A 25000-nucleotide genomic window follows, 5' to 3' on the forward strand; every position below is an offset into this window, starting at 1 on the left:
CCCCACCACCCCCCACCCTCCCACCCCCGCCACACACACACACACACACACACACCCTCCACTGCACCTTCACCACCACAGACAAAGTTGCGGGTTAATTTGCGCAAAGAGTGTTGAAGAACACAAACCATCACTTCTTCCCTAAATCATTCACACAAACCCTCACTTCTTCCCTAAATCATTCACAGTAGATTAATTTTTCTTTTTTCCCCACTTTAAAATGTCTTCTACAGTGTTAGGACCTGGCACCGGGCGGAGGGATATGATTCTCCCTCCTCCAGAGTGTCTATGCAATCCCAAACCCAACAACGCTCGAGGCTACACAAAAAAAAAGGTTTGGCATTACACCTTTATTTGACATTTTCTATTCGCCTGGACACGTCGCATTCCTGCCAGATTATTAAAAGGTTAAATACCCAGAGTGACTCCTGTCAGACAGCTGCCACGGGCACAAAGAGAGGAATGAGTTGTTGTTGTTGTTCTTCTTCTCCTTTCTCTTCATAAATTAAAAAGGCGTCATCCTCTCACTTGACTGATGGAAGTGAAGTGAGACTGTCGTCCACCTTCAGGGACGAGATGAGCTGAAACTCATCTCCTGGCGTTTCACCTGCAGATTACGAAATATTCAATCCCAGCGATAGTGAAAGTATAGTTAACTGAAGTTGCAGATGATTTCCGGTTTGGCTGAAGTAACTGGTTACTGAACTTTGATTCAGAACATCAGCCAACAACAATGTTTTACCCGAACTAGCTCTGCAGTGTCTGGTTTGTTCTAGTTCATGCGGAGCTTTTTAAGACCAACAAGCAACTTTTGGTTTCTGTGGCAGTTGAAGTTGAAGGTGTAACAATTGCAGTCAGGACAAATCCGGGGACACTCCAGTTGTGGATGTGAGAGAGTAAAACCCCTTTATTAGACCATGGATAGTCTTCATCAGGGCCTATACGTACATAACCAAAGGTCAAACAATGGCCTCAACAAAACACATAAAGAGCGTACGTGTGTACGAGAAATGAAATTCATCTTTAAAACACGCTCTTCTGGATAATATGATGAACGTCAGTAGCTATTGTGCCTGAAGCCTGTGTTCTGTGTCCTGACCAGCAGAGGGCGACTCTATGAGAACGTTGACTCTTACTTCTCACTTGATTCATAACGTCAGTAAAACATTTTCCTGAGGAGTTTATGGTCCAATCTCTAGTTTCTAGTAACTTCTTGAATAACAACATGATGTTCACTTCGAGACCATAAAGCACAGTAGCGTGGATACACACTGTGATTGACAGCTGGTACCGTCCAATCGGTGCACGGTTGCAGGTGCAGGTGGACGGGCTCTCAGTCGGGCCAATTTTACCGCGCGTTCCATTATACTCCGGAGCTCTGAAGTCGGGGTTATCGTATCATTATAATCTCGGAAGTTGCAACTGGAACGCCCCTTCCAGTCGGAATTTCGACTCGGAAGGTCGGAGGAAACTCACCACTGCGACTTACGAGCTACGTCTGGGTCCCAAAAAAATCAAGATGGTGCCGGTCAAAATGAAAAAACCTGCGGCTTGAAAACCAAGGGCACTGTGGGTTGACACCCAGATGTTTCATTGCACCAACATTTAAATAAGTAGTGTTTGACCTTCATTGTGTTATTGGCAGCTTTTGTTTCTCCGTGTGATTCGGCGTCGCATCGATCAAATGTGATCAATCTTCCACGGGTGGAGAAGAGACCAAGCTTTTGCATCTTCCTCCAACCTCTGAGATTTAAAAAAAAGAAATCAGATGGTAAATTTTCCAAATTATTTTTTGTGAGTTGCCAACATGATCTGATGGGCCACAGTGGTCTCATATCTCGTAGAGCGTTTTGAATTGTGGTGTTGGGTTTTGGGAATATCGTGAATATGACACGGATGAAATCAAAGGCTTTTATGTCTTGACTATGAATCAGAATCAGAACCAGAATTGTAGTTTTTCAATTTGCTTTGGTGCAAAATGAAACAAATGAAAAACGTAAGAACTGTTGTTTTTTAAATTTGAATACATAAAAATGTATAAAAAGAGTATGTGCAAAGTGGAAATATGTGCAATCTGGTACTGATGGTTAGTTATACTGATGCTGGTGTTGCACAAAGCGTCACATGGTCACTTTGCACTTTCATGATTATTGAGTAACTTTATTCCAATTTTGTTTTTATTGGAACAAAACAGGGAGACTGGAGACTTTTCCTCTCCTCAGCTGGACCGGACCTGTGTGTGTGTGTGTGTGTTCGTGTGTGTGTGTGTGTGTGTGGTGAGGTCTATGGTGCAGTGGCATGAGTGACATGTGTTTGGCCCCTCCCCTCCTCCCCTGTGCGCTGCGCTCCGCTCGGTCTGTGGCTGCGCTGCGGAGTTCCAAGCGCAACAGCCGCGGAGACCGAGCGCAGCAGCGACTTCCCCGCTGCGACTTTGGTGAGTTGGACCTGCGCGTTATGAAACTTTTACGAAAGCAATCACAGTGTTGGAGAGAGGGTTTGTTTGCTGTAGTTAGGACGCGGTGTGTTTCTGTGTTTGTGTGTGTGTGCGTGGTGCCGGTGGAGGGGAACTACTTTATCTCTCCCCGTGTGTGTGTGTGTGTGTCTCCGGGCAGATGACGGTGCTTTCGGAGCCGTCGATGAGCGCGTTTGCAGAGGCTTGCTGGTGAAGACAAGCGGGGCTGTCGAGCTGAGCGGTTCCCTCTCTCTCTGCCAGTCGGATCTTTTTGAAAAAATGAAATTCCTGTAAGTTAATTTTCCTCCTCCTCTCTCTCTCTCTGGAAAAAACCCGATTCCATCCACGTTGAGCTTTGCGGGGTTTGCAGGCTGCGCACCGGCCGCAGCTCCTGGCGCAAGTTGATTGTACCTGAATGGAGGAAAGAAAGGCACAAAATAAAAAATGTTATTTCCTCTTCTTTCTTTTTATTCCCCCCACCCCACCTGCAGGATTTGTGCGGTTGCAGTGGCCCTGCTGGCGGTGAGATCTGCACACGGAGTAAGTCTCCATCTGTTTACTACATATCACACTGTGAAGTGGCTGTTTATTTATGGCGCTGATGCAAAAAACAAAAAGAAAAAAGTTGGACCAACGCGATCAAACACTAATGCTGATGGTTGTTGTTGCTGGAGGAGAAGATGATGATGATGATGCGTAACCGTGCGTAAAAACGCCTCGTGTGAATCAGCAGCTGATCACAAAGTAGAGAAATGAATTCATTTGTTGCATGAATGACACTTTTTACTATGTTATAAAGTTTATTTCTCACCATATGCAGACGACACCTTCACGCTCTTTTTACACTTTTAACTTTGTAAAGTGGTTCTGAAGCATTTTTTTTTTTAAATCACAAGACAAATACTTTTTAAATCAGTTTTTTTTGTTGCTGTCCACGTGTCAGTCACTTCGCACCATTTGTGCCAAACTCTCTCCAAACTATGTGGTTGATACATTTTATTTTAATTTTTAACATTTATGTGTCGGCTGAGGGAGTGGAAAGAAAAAAACCAGTTCATATTTGAGTGGGCCCGCTCACTGTCATTTGCAATCCAAACCCCGCCCCCTATTGAATATGTAGGATGAGGTAATTATTGAGGGGGGAGATAAGCCACGCCCCCACACACAAGCAGGCAACGCCCCTGCTGTAGAAGTCACACATTGCTCCCTTTTTAAGCTCATATCTGATTCTATTCATTGGTGTATTTGATGGTCGTCCTTTTTTAAATAACTTTAAAGCTGCAGGGTGTAATATTTAGAAGAGCCCATTCTCAGAAATTTCATATATTGTCCATATATGTATAATCACAGATGTTTTTTCGTCAACTGTGAATGAGTTAAATTTAGCTCCATGAGGTGGACCCGACCTCCGTGTGAGTCTCCATGTTTGCTACGTCGTGTTGAACACGGTTGTTGCACAAAACGGTCCAGAATACGTCGCGTTCACATTGAATTTTCAGACGCTGCCAGAAACCGGAATGGAATGGAACCGGCGGTGCGCCACCGTAAAGTGTCCCCTGTCGGGTGCTCAGTTAGTTTGCGGTTTGCAACTTTACCACCAGATGCTGCCCGAATATAACAAAAGTTACACAAGTGTATGTTTGAGATTCATAAACCATTTAAAATCCCCTCGTGAATCTTAAAAAACTGCAAGCGACTTGGCATTTTAGAGCTGCAGGGTTTTCACGTGACACCGATGACTTCCTGTACGATATATAGCGTTTGGTGATGTGTAAAAGCAGAAGACGAGCACAGGGGAGCTTACATGAGTAACAGGCCCATCTGTGACCACGAGGGTCAAGTTAAATTGGGAGCAGAAGGGTCAATTCATCCTGAATTAGAATAAGAAGGGGCAGCGTTTGATGACGGGGTCATTTGTGTTGATGTGGGAGGGGGTGGGGGCAACATGGCTTCTTTCTTGTCACTGGTGCTCGGCGGATGCCGCTTCATCAGCGGGAATTGAACCGTCGACGCTGCCCGTGTCACCGTCTCGTGTGACGGGGGGGTCACGTGTTTGTGAGGTTGTCATCCGCCGCGACAGAGACGCTGACGGGGTAAACTTTAAACAGCTTCCTGCCTCTCAATAGGACTCGGCTGATGGCGCTGCATTGACTCTGAATTTACTCCTCCACCCACTTCCCACCTTCCCATTGTCGTGTGTTGTATATATGTGTGTGTGTGTGTGTGTGTGAGGGTTGAGTGGATAGATGTGTATGTGTGTGTGTGTGTGTGTGTGTGTGTGAGAGTGACAGATGAGTTCATTGGGTGGTCCGGGGGTTTGTTGTAACCTTGGCAACCGTGTCTTTGATTGTCGCCGTGGTCCAGGCCGGAGTCAAAACAGTCGCACTTTTTCACGTCGCCTCTCGCCGGAAACCCCGTAGCACGCGTCGCGGACCCCCCCCCCCCCCCCCCCCCCCCCCCCCCCCCCCCCCCGACGACCAGAGCTCAGATTTCCTGCTGCAAAGTGTATTTTTTGGGAATAATGTTTCGGCGAGGGGCCACAGAGCTTCTCCCCCTCGAGTCTGTAACGGGCCGACTCAGAGATGTTGGCGCAGGGAAAACATCGCACACAGGTGAGGAGGAATGGGCGAGGAGAGGGGGGAGGAGGCGTGACGGGAAGCGGACGAGGGAGTCCAAAGGTTGGAGCAGATGAATCTGTGCAGCGGGGGGGGCGGGGTTAGGAAATCATCAGTCCACGTCACGTACACATCTGTCGTGTGGACACCGTGACAAATGACCGTCGTGCCAATACCTTTGGGCAGGTTTGACTCGGACGTGTTGCAGTTACAGCACAAAGCAGGTTTTTTAAACTTGATGTGACGTTTAGATGACAATTTTTGAATGTTTTTAACTTTGTCCCCGATATTCCTGTACAGTATAATAATCAGATGTTGAATTCGCCATCACAAACATGGGGTTCACATCAATTTGTTGTCAATATTACAGTTTTTGTTCACGACATCAAGTGACGGCTGATTTGAAAAATCCATATTTTGGAATGACGATGTAACTTAAAATGCAGAGTTGATATTTATTCCGATGGGTTATACACAATGGAAGTGTGGTAATTTCTAAATCACTGTTGTACTTGATTCTCGCAGTTAATGATGTTTACATTAATGCGTGTGAAAATTACTAAAGCTATTGATCAAATTGTGAAAACAGCTGCCGGCGGTCGATTGCTCTCTTGATCCGTCGATACATTTGACGTACGTTGGACGAAAACGTGTAAAATCGCCGGTGTCTTAACGCAGCATCGCTCCACTGCCCAGTGAGAATATCATAACTCGGTATTTCACTTCTGAATGTCGAACATCCGATTCTAAGCCGTAAGTAATTCGGCTCTAATTTTGCAGGAATTGGGCGGAAATATGCAAAACCACATTGGGTTTGTCTGTGTCATGTTGCTATTTGAACCATGAGTGCGGGAGATACTTCTGATAAACTGATAGGACAAACCTGGCGTAATATTTGTAAGTGGCATTATATTACTCTTCTCCATTTGTATCAGTCTCCTCACCCCCCCCCTTCCCTCCCTTGAATTCCTCCCCGAGCTTGGCAGGACTTGTCAGGCTGTCTCCCGTCCCCCGCAGGTGCTATAGGCTGAAACATTCCAGAAACACTAAGTGAGGCGACTGATCGGGGCTCGATTTGTGGCTGCAGTATTACCCCCCCCCCCCCCCCCTTTACCCCTACCCGCCCCCTCACAACCCCTCTCTGCTCCTATCACTTCTTTTTGCCCCCGCTGCTTCCACAAAGTGAGGCAATTCATTACAGGCTGATTTACGGTGTGAGATTTGTGAGCGGTGCCCCCCCCCCCCCGACGGTGTCACAGTCAATTTCTTTCACTGCGAAGATGGGAAAGTTTTCACTGTTGCTTAGGGGACAATTTATTTCACTTTAAATCAGAGATGGATCAAGATTTACCGCTTTTGGTTTCAGACTAAAACGAGTGTTTTATGTTCCAAATAATATTTGGCAATTATATTCATTACCTCTGGTTCATTACACGCGTGCCCCTCCTTTGCCAAGCGGAGATTTCATTAAAGGAATCTGCCTTCGGGGCAGAAGTAATGTGTCTTGTTGAGATTCAGAGCAACTCGTTGGCGAACTCGTGCTCGGGCGACTTTAGAGTCCACGTCCAAAGGCAAACACGAAGACTTTTACTGCTTGTGTCACGCTTCATACTTTCATGAAGACCACCATATGCACGCCGAGCGACAAACTTCACAGTTCTATTCTGAAATATTGCAGTTTTTAGATGATGCAAGCAGACGGTGACGAGCAAGACGGAGCACGTGATTGGCGCGCAGGGAAACTCCGCCTCATTAAAAATGATTGATGACTTCACCGTGGGGCACATAAGGAAAAGGGTAAAATAATTTCAGGGGGTGGTTGGTTTTAAAATAGCCGCGTTTTCCCGGACGCTTGAAGGAGGCTTACGGGGGAAAGTTCTGATGTCGTTGTTGTTTCAAAGTGACGGATAAGAGAGGGGGGGGTGTGTGACGGGGTCACGCTGCTGCGTCCCTGTCCCACGTCGTCGCGGTCGAACCCCTCGGAACGAACTTCTCAGAGTTTATCCCTCCCTCCGGTTTCTCCCCCTGGAAGGTTAACTGACAGTTTGTCAGTGAGTGCATTAGGAAAACCCATAAACCACAGAGCAGGTTTGACATGCGGTTGAAAAGCCCCTGCTGCTCCTCGCTCCCACGCCCACACTTACAGCTCTGCTACCTGTGTGGGTTCTCGTTGCATGTTCCCCCCATTCCTATAAAAATCGTATGCCTCCGCGATTCTGTGTGTGTGTGTGTGTGTGTGTGTGTGTGTGTGTGTGTGTGTGTGTGCAGGTGGGATGAAAGACATCTTGAGCTTGCATGGCTTTCCTTGGGGAAATACCCCTCGCCCAAGCCACAAACACACACACTCACACACACACACACACACACACACACACAGGGTGAAGAGAAGGCGACCCGCGCGCGCGCAGCCAAAATATCAGATATGCAGAAAGGACATGTTCACCGGTGAATTCGTGAAAAGCTGACACACGTCGCAGGAGTCTCGTCCTCGTCGACGGACGGCTCGTCTGTGACCGTTCGGGTGGATTCCTTCACCTCCATCAAATCGCTTGATTTATAAACTATGACGAATCACAAAGTGACGCCTCGTAAACTGCTTCTTTTGTCCAAGCGCAAATGTATTCAGGATGATATTCACACATGCATCTTCCCAGTACTGACGAGCCAACGTCTCACGCTCGTTCTTCCTCTTCCTCTTCCTCTTCCTCTTCCTCTGCGTCTTGTACCCCAAAAAAATGTCCTGCAAGCAATTTTGTCTTCTTCTCAACTCTCCCTCATCAGACGGGGCATTGCACGGGCCTGTCTGCAGATCTGAGGAATGTTGCGCAATCATCTCCCCGTGATGCTCAAGTGCAATTTGGATAGTTTCTTTTCGAAACGTCCAAAAACAATAGAGTGAGCGACGTGCGCTGGCGTAACCGCTGACAGATGCCCCCCCCCCCCCTCGTTCTCCTCCCCTCTTTATGTGTCTTTCCTGTCATCTGTAAGAGCCTAGTTGAAGTGCAGTTGTAAATTGTCTGCGATCGGTTTGATAAAGTGACTTGGGCCGTCTTCTGGCAGAATTGATTGATTCGTCATCTGCTTCTCTTCCCAGTTCGTGTTGACATTGGAATTCCCATGTTTTTGCAAAAACACGGCCGTCACGTTTATTGGTTTTGTGTCACGACTCAAAGGTTACGGCAGCAGGACGGGGCGACTGAACGCCACCTCATCCTCACCTCCCATCTGCCGAGCCTTGGCACCGCCGCTGTCACATATCAACCCCCCCCCCCCCCCCCCCCCCCCCCCCCCCCACACACACACACACACACACGCTGTCAGTTTGTCCCCCGATTGGTCACGGTGAACTCCAGAGGTCAGGGGTCGTCCCAGCACAAAGGCAGCGGGGGGGCTCGCGACCGCGCCCGGCGGCTTCACATTCCATCGTCCCGCTCTCCAGATTTGAGTCCAATCGCACTTTTGTCTTTTGCCCCTTTTGCCTCTCGTGAAAGGGAAGACGAGGGAGAGAAGAGACAGGAGAGGAGGAGGAGGAGGAGGAGGGAGGTGATTCTATCTGCCGAGGCCCTGGAGGGGTGGTGGTGGTTGGGGGGTGTTGTGAGAGAGGAGCTGAGGTGGGGCAGTGTTTGGCTGGATGCTGTCGGAGCTTGTTCGACGTGCCCGGTCCCTTCTTCTTAATGCCATCGCTCCCCTCAGGCCTGTTTGCACTTCAGAGGCATTAGACCTCCAATCCACTTCTCCTCGTTCTGTTGGGTTTTCTCCTCTCTCTCTCTCTCTCTCCCTCTCTCCCTCTCTCTCTCTCTCTCTCTCTCTCTCTCTCTCTCTTTCTCTCTCTCTCTCTCTCTCTCTCTCTCTGTTTCTTTCGTTCTTCAGTTTGTGTATTTTGTCCCTTTCAATCTCCGCACTCGTTGCTCCTCTCTTTGCTCTTTATGTAACGTCTCAACGTTATATTAGACTTCAATTCTTCAGGTTGATAGATTTATGATTCCAAATGAACGCTAATATGGCTAAATGCCCCCATAAAAACCAAAAACAAATGTTAGTGCTGCTTTGATTGAAGGCTTTTGGGGGGGGGCAATCGTACCTCTGTGGTTGTAAAGATGCCACGTTAGCATTGTTAGCTTCCTTTGCCAACATCACAAACAACTTTGTGCAACTTTATGAATGATTGATTAAACTGTTAATTGACAATTTGTCATTGAGAATTTCTAATTGTGTTCATCAGTTAACTGTGGTTCTTTTTTTAGCCAGGTTTTATCACGATCTTCCAAACAATTTTTAGTCTCGATGTCGATTTTTAAAAACAGAAACCATGGCAACATCACCCCACTGAGGACTTTTTCGGTTCGTTTTGAAGCGAGGAAGGCCGGACAGGTTCAATTCCTGCTTCGCTTTGATGTTTGATGCTCCACTTTTTCCGCCCCTTGCAACATCATTACTTTGGCATTAGAAACCAACATCAGCCCTTCAAGTCAAACACCCCCCCCCCCCCCCCTCACTGCAATTATCATATGCATGCCTGTGCAGGGGGAGCACACAAATCCCTTTGTTTTGTCGGTTTTACCGCGGCGGTGGTCTGAACTGCCGCCCCTGTGGGGACAAGGTGTGTGTTAATGTGACCTAGTCGCTCCCAAATTACCATTAATGTTCTCTAATGGAGACGTTCATCACACAGCGGAGAGTCCACATTAATGTCACCGTTGTGTGGGCTAGAGAGGAGCGTTTACCCACTCTGTGGCCGCCAGACGTTTCTTCTGGCTGGCAGCTAATGCAAACCAAACCGAAACAGACGTGTGTGCACTGCGGCGCTATAATATCCTGTTTAACTTTACCTTTGGCACGGCGGTGCTAACTTTAGTCCTGTTCGTGACCGGGTGGTAAAGTTTGGCTCACTCCCTCTAATCCTGCAGACACAGAAATATATATATATATATATATATATATGTAAATAAATAAATAAATATATATATATATATATATAGTCTTTCTTTGCTTTCTGTGAAATCTTTAAAGCGTGAAAAGGGGATTTTATCAAGCTAGTTTGTTTGTTAGCGCGTTAGCTAACATTTCGAGACGCCCTGTTTTCGTCGCCATGTTTTGTAGTTTTGCATCAGAAGTGGAAACACGTGTTGAAGGCAGCGACTGTATCACACATGATTTAAGCTTGTGATGTTGGCAACAGGTTTTTTTATTTTTATTATTGGAGTATTGTAAAAGTATGGCGGCCATCTCTGTAGCAAAAAACAGTTTAGCTAACTGCCATGAAAATAACTGAAATCAACCGGTTTTCCCATATCCGTGGACACGGTGTCTGTGGCGAGGCAACCCCCCGCTGTGATAGCAACACTCTCACTGTGCACATCAGGTCGTGTCAGTTATTGTCTGCCATCGCCGCCTCGCTGTGTCTCGGCCTGCCCCTGTAATTGCGGATACCTGCCCGCCTGCGCTCTGTTTCTTCCGCCTCTTCGCCGTCTCACACTCGTGCTTCGCCGTGCCAGCCAGGTAATCCCGGCAGCCATGGCAACCACCTCGAAACCCGTACCCAGCTCCATTCCTTCACTGATCTTCTTAGAAATGACATAACTTTGGTTACGTGGACCCGTCTTTATTGGTTTTTCGGGCCCCCGCCTCGTTTATTCCCGGCCTGTTTGTGTTCGTCTGCCAAACGTAACCGATGCCACGCCGCCTCCGGCCGTGGAAGTGCCTCGGCATATTGCTGTGTGAAGTGTACACACATCCACCAAGGCAATAACTTGGCAGATTTAATGCTTGGAAACACAAAAGTCCTCTGTGGATTCACGTCTCTTGTCTGATCAAAAGACGAAAGGTATCGCTCGCAAAGATGCTGTTCCTCTCCCGTCGCCACTGGACTTTGATGTTTGATTGTTCATGTCTTTCGTGTTTTATGAGATCGCTGACTGAGCTATTATTCTCACAGTACTAGGAAACAGTAGATGAATTCAATATAATCCTATTATTCGACTTGAGTATGGACAGATTGGGGGAAAGTGTGAAACTTTGCAGTTTGTCCTGCCAGAATACACTCGGATCATTTGACTGCACAAAGTTTCTGCGTGTTCTGCTGCATTGGCCAAATTTTCTCCCAGACTTTTCGAGTTTCTTCACGTCCATCGGTGGATTTGCATAAACGTCAGATGATCCCTCTTCACGGTGGTCAAGCCGTTTTTCTTTTCGCCCGGCACCGCCCGGAGCGCCACCTTTGTCAATCATGCGTTGTCTTTTGCGGACGCCCATAAATCAGGGAGAACCCCCCCCAATTTGTCCTCCCGGGCCTGTCCAGAGGGCGGAAATACCGCCGATGCTCAGGTGTAATTTGCAGGCGCTTTTGCACCGATCCGTCACCTGCCAGAGGACTGGCTGATGAGCAGCAGTCGCTCTTTACTTCTTCTTTTTTAACTTCTAACTGTATTTGAATAAGTTCTGATTGATCCTTTTCTCTTGAAGCATTACGAAGGCTCGTCCCCCCCCCCACTGCCGCTCCGCTCAGCCGAGCGCTACCTGGCACCGTTTCCCTTCGACGTCAGCCCGTGCCTGGTGCCCTTCTTGAAGCTTTAGCTCCATTCATTATCGGAGCGAAGGGCCTCAGCCCGTCCGCCGGTCTCTGTTCCCCCCTTGTCGCCCCCCGGGCCCCCAGAACGGCCACTAATGAGTGGGGGGGACAGACGGTCATTGTGCCAACCCACGCTGCACAACCAAATCGGCAGCTTCCGGCGGGGGGGGGGGGGGGGGGGGGGGGGTCTCACATCAGAGAAGAGTTGAAGTTTCTCTGGACAGTATGAAAGTAGGTCTCAGTGTGGTGGAGGTGTCCGGTAACCGGGGTCAGTGTGTTTGTCAACACCCCCCCCCCCCCAACTGTATTTATTTAGCTCCTCTTGTTCCTGAAATAGCACAGTCACTCAGTGTGTGTGTGTGTGTGTGTGTGTGTGTGTGTGTGCGTGTGACAGGAAAGAATACACAGAAGAAAACACACCGCAAATATTTGTTGAAAACAAAACGTTTGCTTCGCGCTCAATTTCTTTTCTCGACGCCGTGCGAAGGAACTGGCGTGACTTTGTTCGTCACGTGACTCGTCCCCTATCCGAGACTCCTCCACCTCAGACGATATCAATTCAGTTCTGCAGCTGCTACATGAAGGAAAGACGATAGTTTCAACGTGATCCCTCCATGTTCGTCCTCCCGTGAGGGAGTGATGACTTCCACACACGGGACGTTTGCCCCTCTCGGCCCGCCGGGTTGCGGAACGAGCCGGTATTTGCAGTATTTTGAAAACAGCGTAATCTTATTACCTCCGTATTTTCCAAACACCCTCCCTCTCTTCGCCGCGCGGTCGCGCCGACCTTGCACCGGCTCCTCATCGCAATCCTCTCGCAGCTCGTCTTTAGTTTTGGATTCTCGCGCGCACCGAGAGACGAGACGTCGGATGATGTCGAGGACAAAGAGCTCCACGTGAAGGGAGAACACAAACACCTGCATGCACACGATACATATATTTTTTAAAAATGAGATCATAAAAGGAAAAGAAGTGAATCTGAGCAGCTGTCGTGACGAAACTCTTCCTCGAGCATTCGTTGGGTTCCAACCTGCGGCCCAGCGTTGCTGCGCCCCCCCCCCGTTGGAATGTTCAGGCTTTCCCCGATCCCACCGGCATTCCTCATGACATTTAGGATCTAGGAATCCGTGACAGACGGCGAGGGGACAGGTCTGGACTTAGGACCCATCAGCCTCGCGGGAGCTAATAGGTAATGAACCGTTGCCAGGGGCGACATAGACATTCCATGTCATCGCCATAGCTACCCCTCTCCCCCCCCCTCCTCTTCAACCACCATCGCCCCCCCCCCCCCCCCCCCCCCCCGGTGCACGCCAGCTTCTTGAAGAGGTCGCACACCTGTCTGCACCTCTTCTTTCCTTTCCTCACCTCCTCTCCTCCCCCCTTTTCCCCCCTCACTCCCTTTCCTCTTCACCTCCCTCGAACTCAGTGACTCCTTTGCTCTCTTTTTTTTTTATATGTAAAGAATTTAAAGAAGTGCTCTAGGATTCATGAAGCAGGACAAGTGTGATAAGAAAAAAATAAAAGATATGATTTTAATGGGGGGGGGGAAGCTAATTCCCTCAGTGGAAATAGGGGTTTCATTCATTCATTCATCCATTCATTCTTTCTTTCTTTCTTTTATTCATTCATTCATTCAACGAATAATGTTGGCAGGGATTAAAAAAACTATAATTCTTTAAGAGAAGCAGAAGAAGAAGTTTAGAATATGCAGCATGTACTTATAGTTATAGTTATAGTATATATACACACACACATACACACATATGCCTATGCATGTGTTGTAGAAACATGCATGAATATCATCAATTAATGGATGAGTGGATTGACTGTTGACTGTTTGGAGTTTTTGTCTCTTGTTTTTTAAAATGGTTTCTTTGACAGTAGCGACGTGATTCTCCTGCTGGACTCTCACATCGGCGTTCTCACACACTGTGCAGCTCCTCTGGGGACAAGGTTTCACCAAGATGTACGTTTTTTTCCGTACGGCACACTCGCAGATTGGCGCAGGCTAACGTGCTGCGTGACGTATTTTTACAGAAATCTTCAGGGGGGCCGATCTCGACTGTAGATAAACTCTTGTGCGACAAACACACATTGAGCCTGTTTGAAGACGTGGAACACGTTTCTCTAAGCTTCAGTGTCCGGCCACTTCTCGTGAGTCAGGAGCCGCCGGGCGCTGTGTTTAGTCTCCGAGACGCTTTGATGCAAAAAAACAAATTGTGTATTCTTGAGTGTGTGAGTCACAAAAAACCATTCGGAGATTCCCGCCGTCCGGAAATCCCAGTGACGCGGAACGCCGAGGCCCGTCCACGGCGTCGCTCCCTTTCTCCACCTGTGTCCTCCCAGCAGCTGTGTGACTTTTGACCCGGAGCATTGAAACAACAAAAAGAGGAAAAAAAGCTGTATTTTTTTTTAAAATGACAGCACTACCCATAAATCCCTCTTGTGTGGGAACCTAATTCCCGAGGTCACCGGGGAAAGCCGTGACGGGGTCGGAGGTCGGAGGTGGACCGAGCGCCAGCAGGTAGACCACAATACATATTACATAACGTTGCACGTCAGCGGGGCGAGAGCGCACACGCGTTGTTCTGGATTCGATTTGACAGTTTTGGCATGAAGGCGGAACAGCCTGTCGCGACCTTCGCCGACCCCCAACCGGAGGTGGTCGTTTCATCCGTTTACTGACGCGGAAGTGAGTCGTCTGCGGAGATGGACGACGGAGGTGATGCGGGGAGATGTCGCCTCTGGGTTTTTTTCATGGCGGCTCCGTGACCGCGGGTTCACCTGCTGACGAAAGACGCAGTAAATCTCCCGGGAAGCACGGAGTTCTCTGGAGCTGAACCCCGGCCGCTCGAGTCCGACAATTACTGAAAGTGATGAGTCGTTGGCTGTTAAAAAAAAGGGAGGCTGTTATTTTTGTGCAAAGAAATTACCCAAATTACCCAGCATTCCTTCTGCCGCCCGTCCCCGTGTTTGTTCTCGAAGGCCCACTGCGGTTTTCAAGAGGACGGACTCTTGTCCGGACTTGATCCCGCTAAATGACCGGGTGCACGAGCGAAGGCGAATGCGAGGCAACGCGAGCGCTGGACGTCCTGTGCAGTCGGAAGAAAAGGTGAAACTGAGGCCAGAGAGAGACGGTGAAGGTCAAGCACCTGGAGGAACCCCCGACCTCGGGTTAGGGACTGACCTTTAAGCCGGAGGTCGGGAGATAATATCAGCTGACGTTTGACAGTTGAGTCTAATTTGGAAGATGATTTAAAACCGCCCGAGGCTGTCGAGGAATCGTCGAGAGAGATGGATAATGAGACGCGAGTTGATGAACTCGGTGCGACCTTGTCGGGTCGTGGCGGAGGTCGCTTCAAGAGTCCAGCCGCCTCCAGGGCGCATTTGTGGGGGGGGGGGGGGTTTGAGCAACGCGAGTAAACGGGAAAGTGGTACAGTACCACGGAAGGTTGGAGGATTGGAAAGGGAAACAAAAAAGAGTTGGTGAGACGTTGAACGGAACGACGAGACGTGCCCCAGATGCCGTTTGTCATTCTTCTTCCAGCGTCGTAACCTCGTCTATTGAGAGAGCCGAACGCAGCCGGGGGGCCTCCTCCCCCATAACTCAGCCGCTGTTTACGACCAAATGAAATGGACTCGGCCGCCTTCCTTCCCATTAACAGACTTTCCCATGACGCCCTTTCACAGCATAAGGTCGTTGTTTACGCCTCGTCCCCTCAGGTTCATCCTCTTCCACTCTCCTTCACGTCACCTGCCCGTTCGGCCACTTCGTGGATTTACTGGTTGTTTGTCACCGAGTGTAAACGCTAGCTGGGGAACGTTTGCGCGGTTTAAGCGTCCGCCGGTCGTTTGGGGAGATTGAAGGCGGAGAGTCGATGGCCACTGGAGACGTTCATGTCCCTGTGGTTTAATCCTGAATGTAAAAGGACGCGGGTCGTAACTTTTTCATTAAAGTCAACAAGTGTCCAGAGCTGTCACTCGCTGTAATCATTCCTCTTTGTTTGTATTGGCCATGAAATAGTCCGTCCTGCTGCGTCCGGCCTCAGTCTGAGAACTCCCTCTTTGGCTGGTTGTTTGTGACTTAGTGAAGAGCACTGACGAACAAGACGACGTGAATACTGAACACGGCCCGAGTGCTGCTCGTGGACGCTCTTCTCCCACAATGCAAAGCACGTGGGAAACAGAGGAGCCGCTCGCGGTCGGGAGGAAAAGTTTGAAGTCGTAATTTGTCGACTATAAATAAAGTTTCATTTTTGATTCACATGTGACGTGGCACGTTTTGCATCAGCTCCTGTATATTGATCTATTAATCGATCAGCTGATCAATTTGCTGATTGCATTGACCGTCGCCTAATATTTGAGATTCATGTAGTTTAATTGAATCCATTTGGATCACGCGCAGATTTGACATAAGCAAACTAATGAACATAATGTGATGCATATTTGTCGGTCAAACATTAATGGAAAGTACATTTTTTTATGTAATCGTTCAAATAAAACCGAAATTAAGTTAATTAGTTGGTTTATGTAATTCTGTGTGTGATCCGAACGTTTGGAAGTTTTATAAAGCAGTTAAAATACATGAATCTTAAATATTCGGCCCAAATGTTTGAGTGAACTTGTCCTTTAACGAAGCAGGTGAATACTTGTGTGTTTCTCTCTCTCTCTCTCTCTCCTTGTACTGACCTAATGTGGAACGTCCACTGAGCCACATTCCTTCCACTTGTCCCAGGCCTCTCCACGGATCGGGTCAAAGGTCGGCCAGGAGAAGGGAGGGGGGAAGGGGATGGGGGGGGGGGGGGGGGGGGGGGGGGGGGGGGGGGGGTCCGTGTGTTATGTTAGTTCGCAGGTTTTCTCTGTGTGTTCGTCTTCGTCTTCTTCTTCTTCTGGTTTTATCGTCAAAGACCAGTTTGTTTTTCACCGGGCGAGGGAGAGAGAGAGGGAGAGAGGGAGAGATGGAGGGAGAGAGATGGAGGGAGGGAGAGATGGAGGGAGAGAGATGGAGGGAGGGAGAGATGGAGGGAGAGAGAGAGAGAGAGGGAGGGAGAGATGGAGGGAGTGAGATGGAGGGAGGGAGAGAGAGAGAGGGAGGGAGAGATGGAGGGAGAGAGATGGAGGGAGAGAGAGAGAGAGAGGGAGGGAGAGATGGAGGGAGAGAGATGGAGGGAGGGAGAGAGAGAGAGAGAGGGAGAGATGGAGGGAGAGAGAGAGAGAGAGGGAGGGAGAGATGGAGGGAGAGAGATGGAGGGAGGGAGAGATGGAGGGAGAGAGAGAGAGAGAGGGAGAGAGGGAGGGAGGGAGAGAGAGAGAGAGATGGAGGGAGAGATGGAGGGAGAGAGAGAGAGAGAGGGAGAAAGAGAGAGAGAGATGGAGGGAGAGGGAGAGAGAGAGGAAGAGATGGAGGGAGAGAGAGAGAGAGAGGGAGAAAGAGAGAGAGAGATGGAGGGAGAGAGGGAGGGAGAGGGAGAGAGAGAGAGAGATGGAGGGAGAGAGGGAGGGAGGGAGAGAGAGAGGAAGAGATGGAGGGAGAGAGGGAGGGAGGGAGAGAGAGAGAGAGATGGAGGGAGAGATGGGGGGGGGGGGTTCTTCCTCTGAACTCGTTGCCATACAGAGAAGTTAACTCAGCAGGTTGATGCGTAACTGATTCTGGCTCGTGGTCCAGACTTTCCCCAAAGCACATCACAGGAAGAAAAGAAAAAGAAAAGAAAAACTTTTCGCCTCGACTGGAATTTAAAAACCGGAGAAAAATGCGAAAAAGAAGAAGTCCAATTTTTTTTTTCAATTACAAAATGTGACAAACATGAAAACAGTTTGTGTCATCTGCTAAATGTCCTGGAACGATTGGATTTGCAGTTGCAGAACCCTTTTTTCATCATTAATCGATTCATCATTTCTCTATTCATCTTTCATCAGTAAAAATGCAAAATGTCTCACATGGAGCGCCTCCGGAAGAGTGGGGGTCAGAAAGCGGCGTCACGGACTCACATCGCTGGTCGTTGTCGCTCGCCGTCGACACCGAAATGGAACGAGGATTTTCACTTCCTGCAAGTGAAAATCAGGAAGTGATAAGTTCCTACGGATTTGAACACATTCATCAGCTCCTCCGGGTTTGAAAAAACTCCCGTGTAGAAACAAAGTCACCTTGACCCCTGACCCCTGACCCCTGCCCCGTTCCGTCCGGCGTGTGGGAGAATCACTTAGCCCCTCGCGCGGCGCCACAAACTGTCGTCCTCTGTTATTTCAACGTGGCCGCACTGAAAAATGTCTCTGAAAACAGAACCCCCCCCCCCCCCCCCCGAAGCTTCTGCTTTAATATCTGAGGTTATCGGCCTCTTCACTGTAAATATTATCTCAGCCGTCCTCCATATGATTTCAGCGTCTGTTTTACGTCGACTCGTCGTCTTTCAGCTGCTCTGCGTCTCGCCGTGGCGATAGCCCCCCCGCCCCAGCCCCCCCAGCGGGACACTTAACCCCCCAGGCGACCCGTATTATTACAGTGCGGTTTGATCCAAAATGGCTTCCCCAGCCTCTCTATGGGACTCGTCACTTCTGAGTCCTCCTCTCCTCCTCGAGCGCCACACCACAGCGCTGGTTTCCTGCGGTGGAGAGGGAGTCTGGGGGCCGACGGCGGGCGGGCGGCGTGTCCCGGCAGGTTTCCAGCCGTGTGTGAAACCGTGACTCCTACCAGCTGTGTAAAGCTCCGCTAAGCCCCTGAAAAGAAAAGAAGAAGGAGAAGCTTTCTGAAGACGTCTGTCGTCTGCCCGTCGCGGTGTTTTCACTGCAGATTTCACTTGTTTCCGCGATGTTGTTGCAACACCGAGGGGATGACGGGCCCGTTGTCACTCAGTGTAAAAAGCCCATGAGATTCTTTCAACAAGTCGGAACGTCGCGCTGAGAAGAAATAGGTTGTGTTACAGCACGGGGGGGCAAAAAGAGGGAGAAGCTTTTCAATGTGGACGAAAACTTCTCCACTTATCTGCTTCGTGGCACGAACACCGCCACGCCAGGGGAAAGGTGGTTGTGTTTATTTCTCCCTCTTGTGTATGCGGCTGCTGCCACGGGTCCCGCCGTCGGACGGCGAGTACGTTGTCTCTGATGTTTACGACCACGGTCCGTTTACATACAAGCCATCGGGGCCGGACGTCTTCAAGCACAAACACCTGTAACATCCTGCGTCTGCCCCGCGTCCGTCCGCTTGTTTATTAAACACGCCGGTCGGCCCATAATGCATTGCAGATGCGGCGCATCCTGACCTCCGACTTTCCGCAGAGCGGGAACGGGGGGAGGGAACAAATCATCGGCGATGAACGGAACACGTCTATTCTCCTGTTTTATCATATTTTACCTCCGTTTCCACTCTTCCCTCCACTCGCGATCCAGTACATTAAATAAGAAGAACAGCGACGGGAAAGTTAATTTTTTACCTGGAAGTTAATTTTCAACACTCGTGTGCGGCCGACCGCGTCTGATAAAAATTCCCGCCGGTCTGCGGAAGCAATAGATGGGTCCGGTTTAAAGAGTCACACATTGATAGATTTTTAGGATAGATCCTAAAAATCTATCAATCATTAAAAATATATATAAGAAATGTCACAGCATCTTTTCTCCACGGGTCACTGGTCGCACACCGGTCCACGTCCGACTCGTGGTCGAGACAGACGAGAAATATCTCTGTGGATTAAACGGATCAAGGCACATGGTGTGTGTGTGTGTGTGTGTGTGTGTGTGTGTGTGTGTGTGTGTGTGTGTGTGTGTGTGTGTGTGTGTGTGTGTGTGTGTGGGAGGTGAAAGTGTATCTGCTCCTGTGTTGTCCGTCGGTGTCTCTCTACCTTCTCCTGTTTAATTCTCCTGGACTGAGCCTGTTCCACATACCTGCCTGATGGTTTGTTGGCACAGTGTGTGTGTGTGTGTGTGTGTGTGTTTGGGGACATGTTTGGAACAAAAGGGGATTTGTTTGTTGAACAAGGGAAACAAAAAAATAATCCCGTATTCCCCCCCGAAAATAAAAAATACAGTTCCTCGTCAGCCAAGCGTCGCCTCCGCTCCTCCGTGTGTGTACATGGTCGCCATGCCAACCGCTGCCCGAACAAGCGGAGCTGACGTTTCGAGGGGATTCTCGCCGGCTTGCACGCACACACATCTGCTGACACACACACACACACACACACACCGACTGTCCGTCACCCGCTCGTCCTCGACGAGCGGCTGCGACATTGCTGCGGCTTTTCACGTCTGGCCTTCGCACCGGCCGGACAACTTCCACACACACACACACACACACACACACACACACACACACACACACACGCACACAGCAACTTGTGTGCGTGTGTGTGTGTGTGTTGGCAGACGGGAATGCCGATGGGAAAGCGGTTACTCTAACTGGGGCTCAAGTGTCCTACTACTTCTTTGCTCACTTCCTGTCAAGCCCTCTACAAGAAGCAACTGGTGTCAAAGAGCTCGGCCTGCCCGCACACACATGCACACACACACACACACACACACACACACACACACACACACACACACACACACACACACAATAGTCTCATCCTCCGTTTCAGGACGTCACGCGAATATTTGTGAAGTGAAGGGAAGGACAGGAATTTTGTTCCCTTCGTCTACTCGTATCTTTGTATTGAGTTTTTACGTAATCTTCCGAATAATTCGTGTCACATTTGGTCAGAACGCACCGCTGCTCAACACTCCACTCGTTTCGTGTCATCGGGCTGCTGCAATTCCTGAATTCCCGCCATGAGGATTCAATAAAAGATTATCTTATCTCATTTAACATTTTTGGCATCAACAGAAATATTTATTCATGTATACAAAAACTGAAAATGCGCACACACACACACACACACACACACACACACACACACACACACACACAAACATTAAAAGCGAGCGGATGGAAACGCGAACTCGTGATTTAACACTTTATTTATGAAAGAAACAAACACTTAGTTTCCTTCATGCAGGACTCCTTCATGCCCCGCGGGCGCCGTGTTTACATGACACGTATGTGCGTGTATAAACACAGACGTGTGTGTACGTCGGTCACGGCTCACGTGGGTGGTCCCGTCTCTCCGGGGTTCGGACTTGTGTCGCTTCACGTCGAGTCGAGTCTTCCGGGAGAAAAAGAAAAAAGCCAGACGTTCCCAGCGAGAGGCGGTTGTAGATGACACAGAGCACAGACAGGGAGAGGGAGAGGGTTTGTATATACTGTACGTTTATCCGAGATGTTGGAGTGTCGTGGAGCTTCAGGCCTGTGGAATGTCTTAATCCACGCGGTGACGGACGACTTCGTAAACAGAGGCGGACAAATCGAGAGGTGGGAAGCGAGGGGGGGGGGGGGGGGGGGGGGGGGGTTTCATCCCTCTGCTCCTTCCCCACGCGTCACTGAGCTTTGATTTGACCGTTTGATGAGATGATCCGGCTTCAGCTGGAGGTCGTCGGGGTCGTGGCGTCTCGGAAGGGAAGAAGCAGCACGTGGAGTTGACGGTGATGCGTCGGTAGTCATGCGACCGGAAGCCGAGGTTGACGACCGTGGTCGTAAAATATCTCGGAGACACTCGGAAACATGGAACACGGGAACAAACATCGGTGTGATGAGAACTACCTCACATGGGGGCGGGGCTTATGAGCTCTACTGCAGCCAGACACCAGGGGGCGATCATGGCGATCCGGCTTTACTTTGAGGGAAGCCATCGTGGCGTCCGTCTCGCAGGTTATGCGACGTGACGCCATCTTTTTTTAATTTGCACACAAGATATTGAATGAACGGCAGCATGTGCCCGTCACTTATTGAAGTTTTAACGCGGATGATCAGATTATTTCTTCTTCTTCTTCTTCTTCTTCTTCTTCTTCTTCTTCTTCTCGAGCAGCAGAGTTTCCATCCAGCTGTTTTTCTTGAAAATCACCAAAAGAACCGGAAGGGATTTAAACATCCAGCGTAGACGGCAGCAGATTAAAACCTCAAATTATTAATAATAATAATAATAATAATATAAAGTTTAACTTCTTCCTCCCTCCGCTCACATCTGTATGGGAGGAGGAGGGGGAGGAAGGGGGGGGGGGGGGGGGGGGATTGGGGGGCCCGGGGCGGTGGACTGACAGCTGTACCCAGATCGTGATGGCAGGAATGTGAGGAGGACAAAAGTAAAGGAGAGGAGGAGGAGGAGGAGGAGGAGGAGGGTGATCAGGTAGAGAAAGCAGGTAGATAATTCTCTACCTCCTCCTCCTCCTCTTTTCTTTTTCCTCCTATAATCTCACGCAGTATTCCTCTCTGTCCTTTCCCTTCACATCCCTCCCTTCTTTCCCTTCCTCCCTTCATCCATCTCACCTTGTCATTTCTTTTTTTTCTTTTCAAACAAGTTGTGGATTGACGTGCCCCACGGACTACAAACACACTGGTTAACATTCCTCCGCTTCTCAAACAGCCGCGTCCGACCCTCCGTGTCCTAACCTGGAGATTGTCGCCGCCTCGAGCGCAGCCCCGCCCTCTTTCTTTTCCACTGTCAACAAAAGATGTTTAATGAATTTCACTCGGGAGGTAAACACGCCGCTTTTTTTTTTACAGTTCCCCGTAACCGCAGTCAAAAGGGTCCGCAAGCGACCCGAGACAGGAATTCCTCGGGGGGAGGAGGAGGAGGAGGAGGAGGAGGAGGAGGAGGGTGGAACACGAGGACAAAGAGTTAAATGAGGGAGTAGGAAAAAAGATGGTGAGGAGGAGGAGGGGGAGGAGGAGGAGGGGAAAGCGAAGGGATGAGGAGGAGAGAGGACAAGAAAAAGCAGGATGGAGTCGGTGGGAGGTGGAAGAGAAAAGTTGGTTTCTTTACATCAGCAAGGCGCGGAAACAAGGAGAGGAGGAGAAGAAAGGAGGGAGAGGAAGGTGGCCTGTTATGAAAATCATCATTCAAACATAAAGGAAGACTACACACTGTAAAAACAAATATTTGAATTTTAAATAATGTGAACAAAGCGTATTTGACCACTTCATTTAACAGAGTCTTTGCCTCATCTGTCTGGATTAAGTTTCATTTGCGACGTCGCCTTCAATATCTTTATCAAACATAACCTACATCTGTAAATCCCCTGGACGCTGGTGAGCGATGACATCACATCACTCGGTGTCTGGACCTCGAAATATTGAAGTTTCTATAATTATGAATTGAAAGGTCGAGTTATCCTCACGTTTGTCATTTTTGCAGTGCAGCAGTTTGGCGACCGAACAGTTTTATTTACTCTACGAAAATACCGAGAGCACTCGCGCTCTCGCTCTCGGTCTCCGGAGCTGTTTTGGATTCTCTACATCCTCTTTTTCTTTTTTCCACCCTCATGTAGCGAAGGAAGCGTTGGATTAAGTTCCGTGTTTGGTTTTTTCGTCTCTCTCTCCCTCCGTTACACTCGACGTCCAGCCGCAGGGATTTGGCGTGTGGTCGAGAGACTGCGGTGTGTGTGTGTGTGTGTGTGTGTGTGTGTGTGTGTGTGTGTGTGTGTGTCGCGGCCAGCTGTGGAGATTACATTACAGTGTGTTTGGAAAACCACCAGAGGGTTTTCTACAGTTCACATGTCTGAGAGGGATCCAAAAAGAAAAATATACTACATATTTGTGTGTTTTAAGTGTTTTTGGCGGGTTTCCCTTTTTTTTAATTCTGCATTTGTATAAACAACAAAAGTTGGACATCTTTAGATATATTTCTTCATTTACGGTTGTTTTGAGAGAAAACATGTTGCGGCACTAGTTGGACGACTACTGGTGACACTTGATTCGTTGAGATGTTTTTAGATTAGGACTCAATGGTTAGTTAGAATATAGTTTTTTGTCACAGTGTATTTCTTGGATTAGGACTTGATTGATGCTAAAAACGGTCAAACAAGCTGTTTTCAGCTCTGAAGGAAAAAAAGAAATCCCCCGTTCAGTCTCTGCCACCTGTCGGTCAGTGTTTGTTGAAATTACCCAGAATGCCCCTCTGGGACGCGGATCGACCCGCCTCCCCGCGATTGGCGCCTTGAACTTTACTGCCTGTGGTTGTTTGTGAACCTCCGGACGGATCAGTGGCGGCTGAGATGGGACTGACGAGGGCTGCCGTGGCGACGGAGTCTGGAAAAACAAATGTCCGTCACACCTCCCATCCGTCCGTCTTCTGTCCATCTGTCACTCCCCCTCCCTCCGTCTCACTCTTTCTTTACCTGGATCTCTCCCGCAACTCTTAAGCCGCTTCCGGACGTGGCGCGGCTGAAGTCCGGACTTTTGCCAGAACTTTTCCCACCGAGCCCCCTTGGGAAATTTCTCGGGGAAAAGTGTCAGCGCGAGGAAAATCTCTGCGATATTCACATTTCCGTCGCCTGAATGGTACGGAAAAGTTCCAGCTGTTGGACAGCCTCCGGCTGCGTTCCTCATATTTGAACGGCGAATTTGTCCAGACCCAAATTATCAAACAGCTTTACTGTACAATGTGCAGGTTAATGTAGTCGACCTCCGACAGTTTGGGTCGGAGCTCGTAAGTCAACGGAATATCTGTTGTCGGATCTTTGACATTTACGTTCAACATGGCAACGGGCAGATTAATCGTTATGATCTATAATCGTTATTTGCAGGCTTGTTATCGTCCCTGGGGGGTCGGGGGACGATTGAGATATGAATTATTGTCTGACTTTTGGGGGTTTATTTCCTCATCATAGCTTGATTGTTTTTTTTACGGTGTACAGTCGTTTTTTGGCTCATACCAATCTCCGCCTTTGTGACAGAGATCATGGCGAACATTTAAAACCTCCAGGCTCACTCTCCCCGTCCCCCATCAGTCCTCGAAGCCCCTGATTTGAGATGATAATCTCTGCGGCTGTACAGATACATAATGACCAGACGCCACAGGAATTTCTCCACATTGTCTCTGCGACACTTTGACATGTGAAACACACGCACACACACACACACACACACACTCGTCAGTACATCGGCGGTCGGCCGCCTGACGCAGGTTTGTACAAGTCTCTCAAACAAAACCCAGAGGACGTACAGAGTCAGATTAAAATCTGTTTTGTCTCCCGGGAGTTACGTGTTTCTCTTAACTCTCCAAACAAGGCCCACGCCCACCGATGGGAAAGGGCCAGAAATGAAAGCTTCCCAGGTTCAAAGAGGTATAAAGTCCAGTGAACTGGTGTCTCCGCTTCAGCTCCGTCAGATTTGTGCGGTGTGACCTCTGGGTTGTGAAATACCGCAGGTGTTTGTGTCTCTCGAGACGGACGCAGCGCTTCGCCTGACAGTCCACATTGAGACGCTTCATATTGATATTTTTAGATCTGCTCAGTACGGTCGAACAGTGTCATCAGTTTATCGCAGGCGGCGGCGGCGGCGCC

At 49.1% G+C, this 25000-nt stretch overlaps 1 protein-coding gene across 5 annotated transcripts in view; it reads left to right on the plus strand.

The window, feature by feature from the left end:
- The first annotated feature begins 2276 nt into the window (after positions 1-2276).
- col4a6 (collagen, type IV, alpha 6) overlaps positions 2277-25000 on the plus strand; it is an 88801-nt gene continuing 66077 nt past the window's right edge. For all 5 annotated transcript variants that reach the window (XM_047336198.1, XM_047336197.1, XM_047336199.1 and 2 more), the window contains exons 1-3: positions 2277-2434; positions 2613-2742; positions 2944-2992. In XM_047336198.1, coding sequence (XP_047192154.1) covers positions 2299-2434; positions 2613-2742; positions 2944-2992 — 315 coding nt within the window. In that variant the 5' untranslated portion in view covers positions 2277-2298. The remainder of the gene's footprint in view (positions 2435-2612; positions 2743-2943; positions 2993-25000) is intronic.

Source organism: Scophthalmus maximus, chromosome 12 (genome assembly GCF_022379125.1).
Source record: "Scophthalmus maximus strain ysfricsl-2021 chromosome 12, ASM2237912v1, whole genome shotgun sequence".
Lineage (NCBI taxonomy): Eukaryota > Metazoa > Chordata > Actinopteri > Pleuronectiformes > Scophthalmidae > Scophthalmus > Scophthalmus maximus.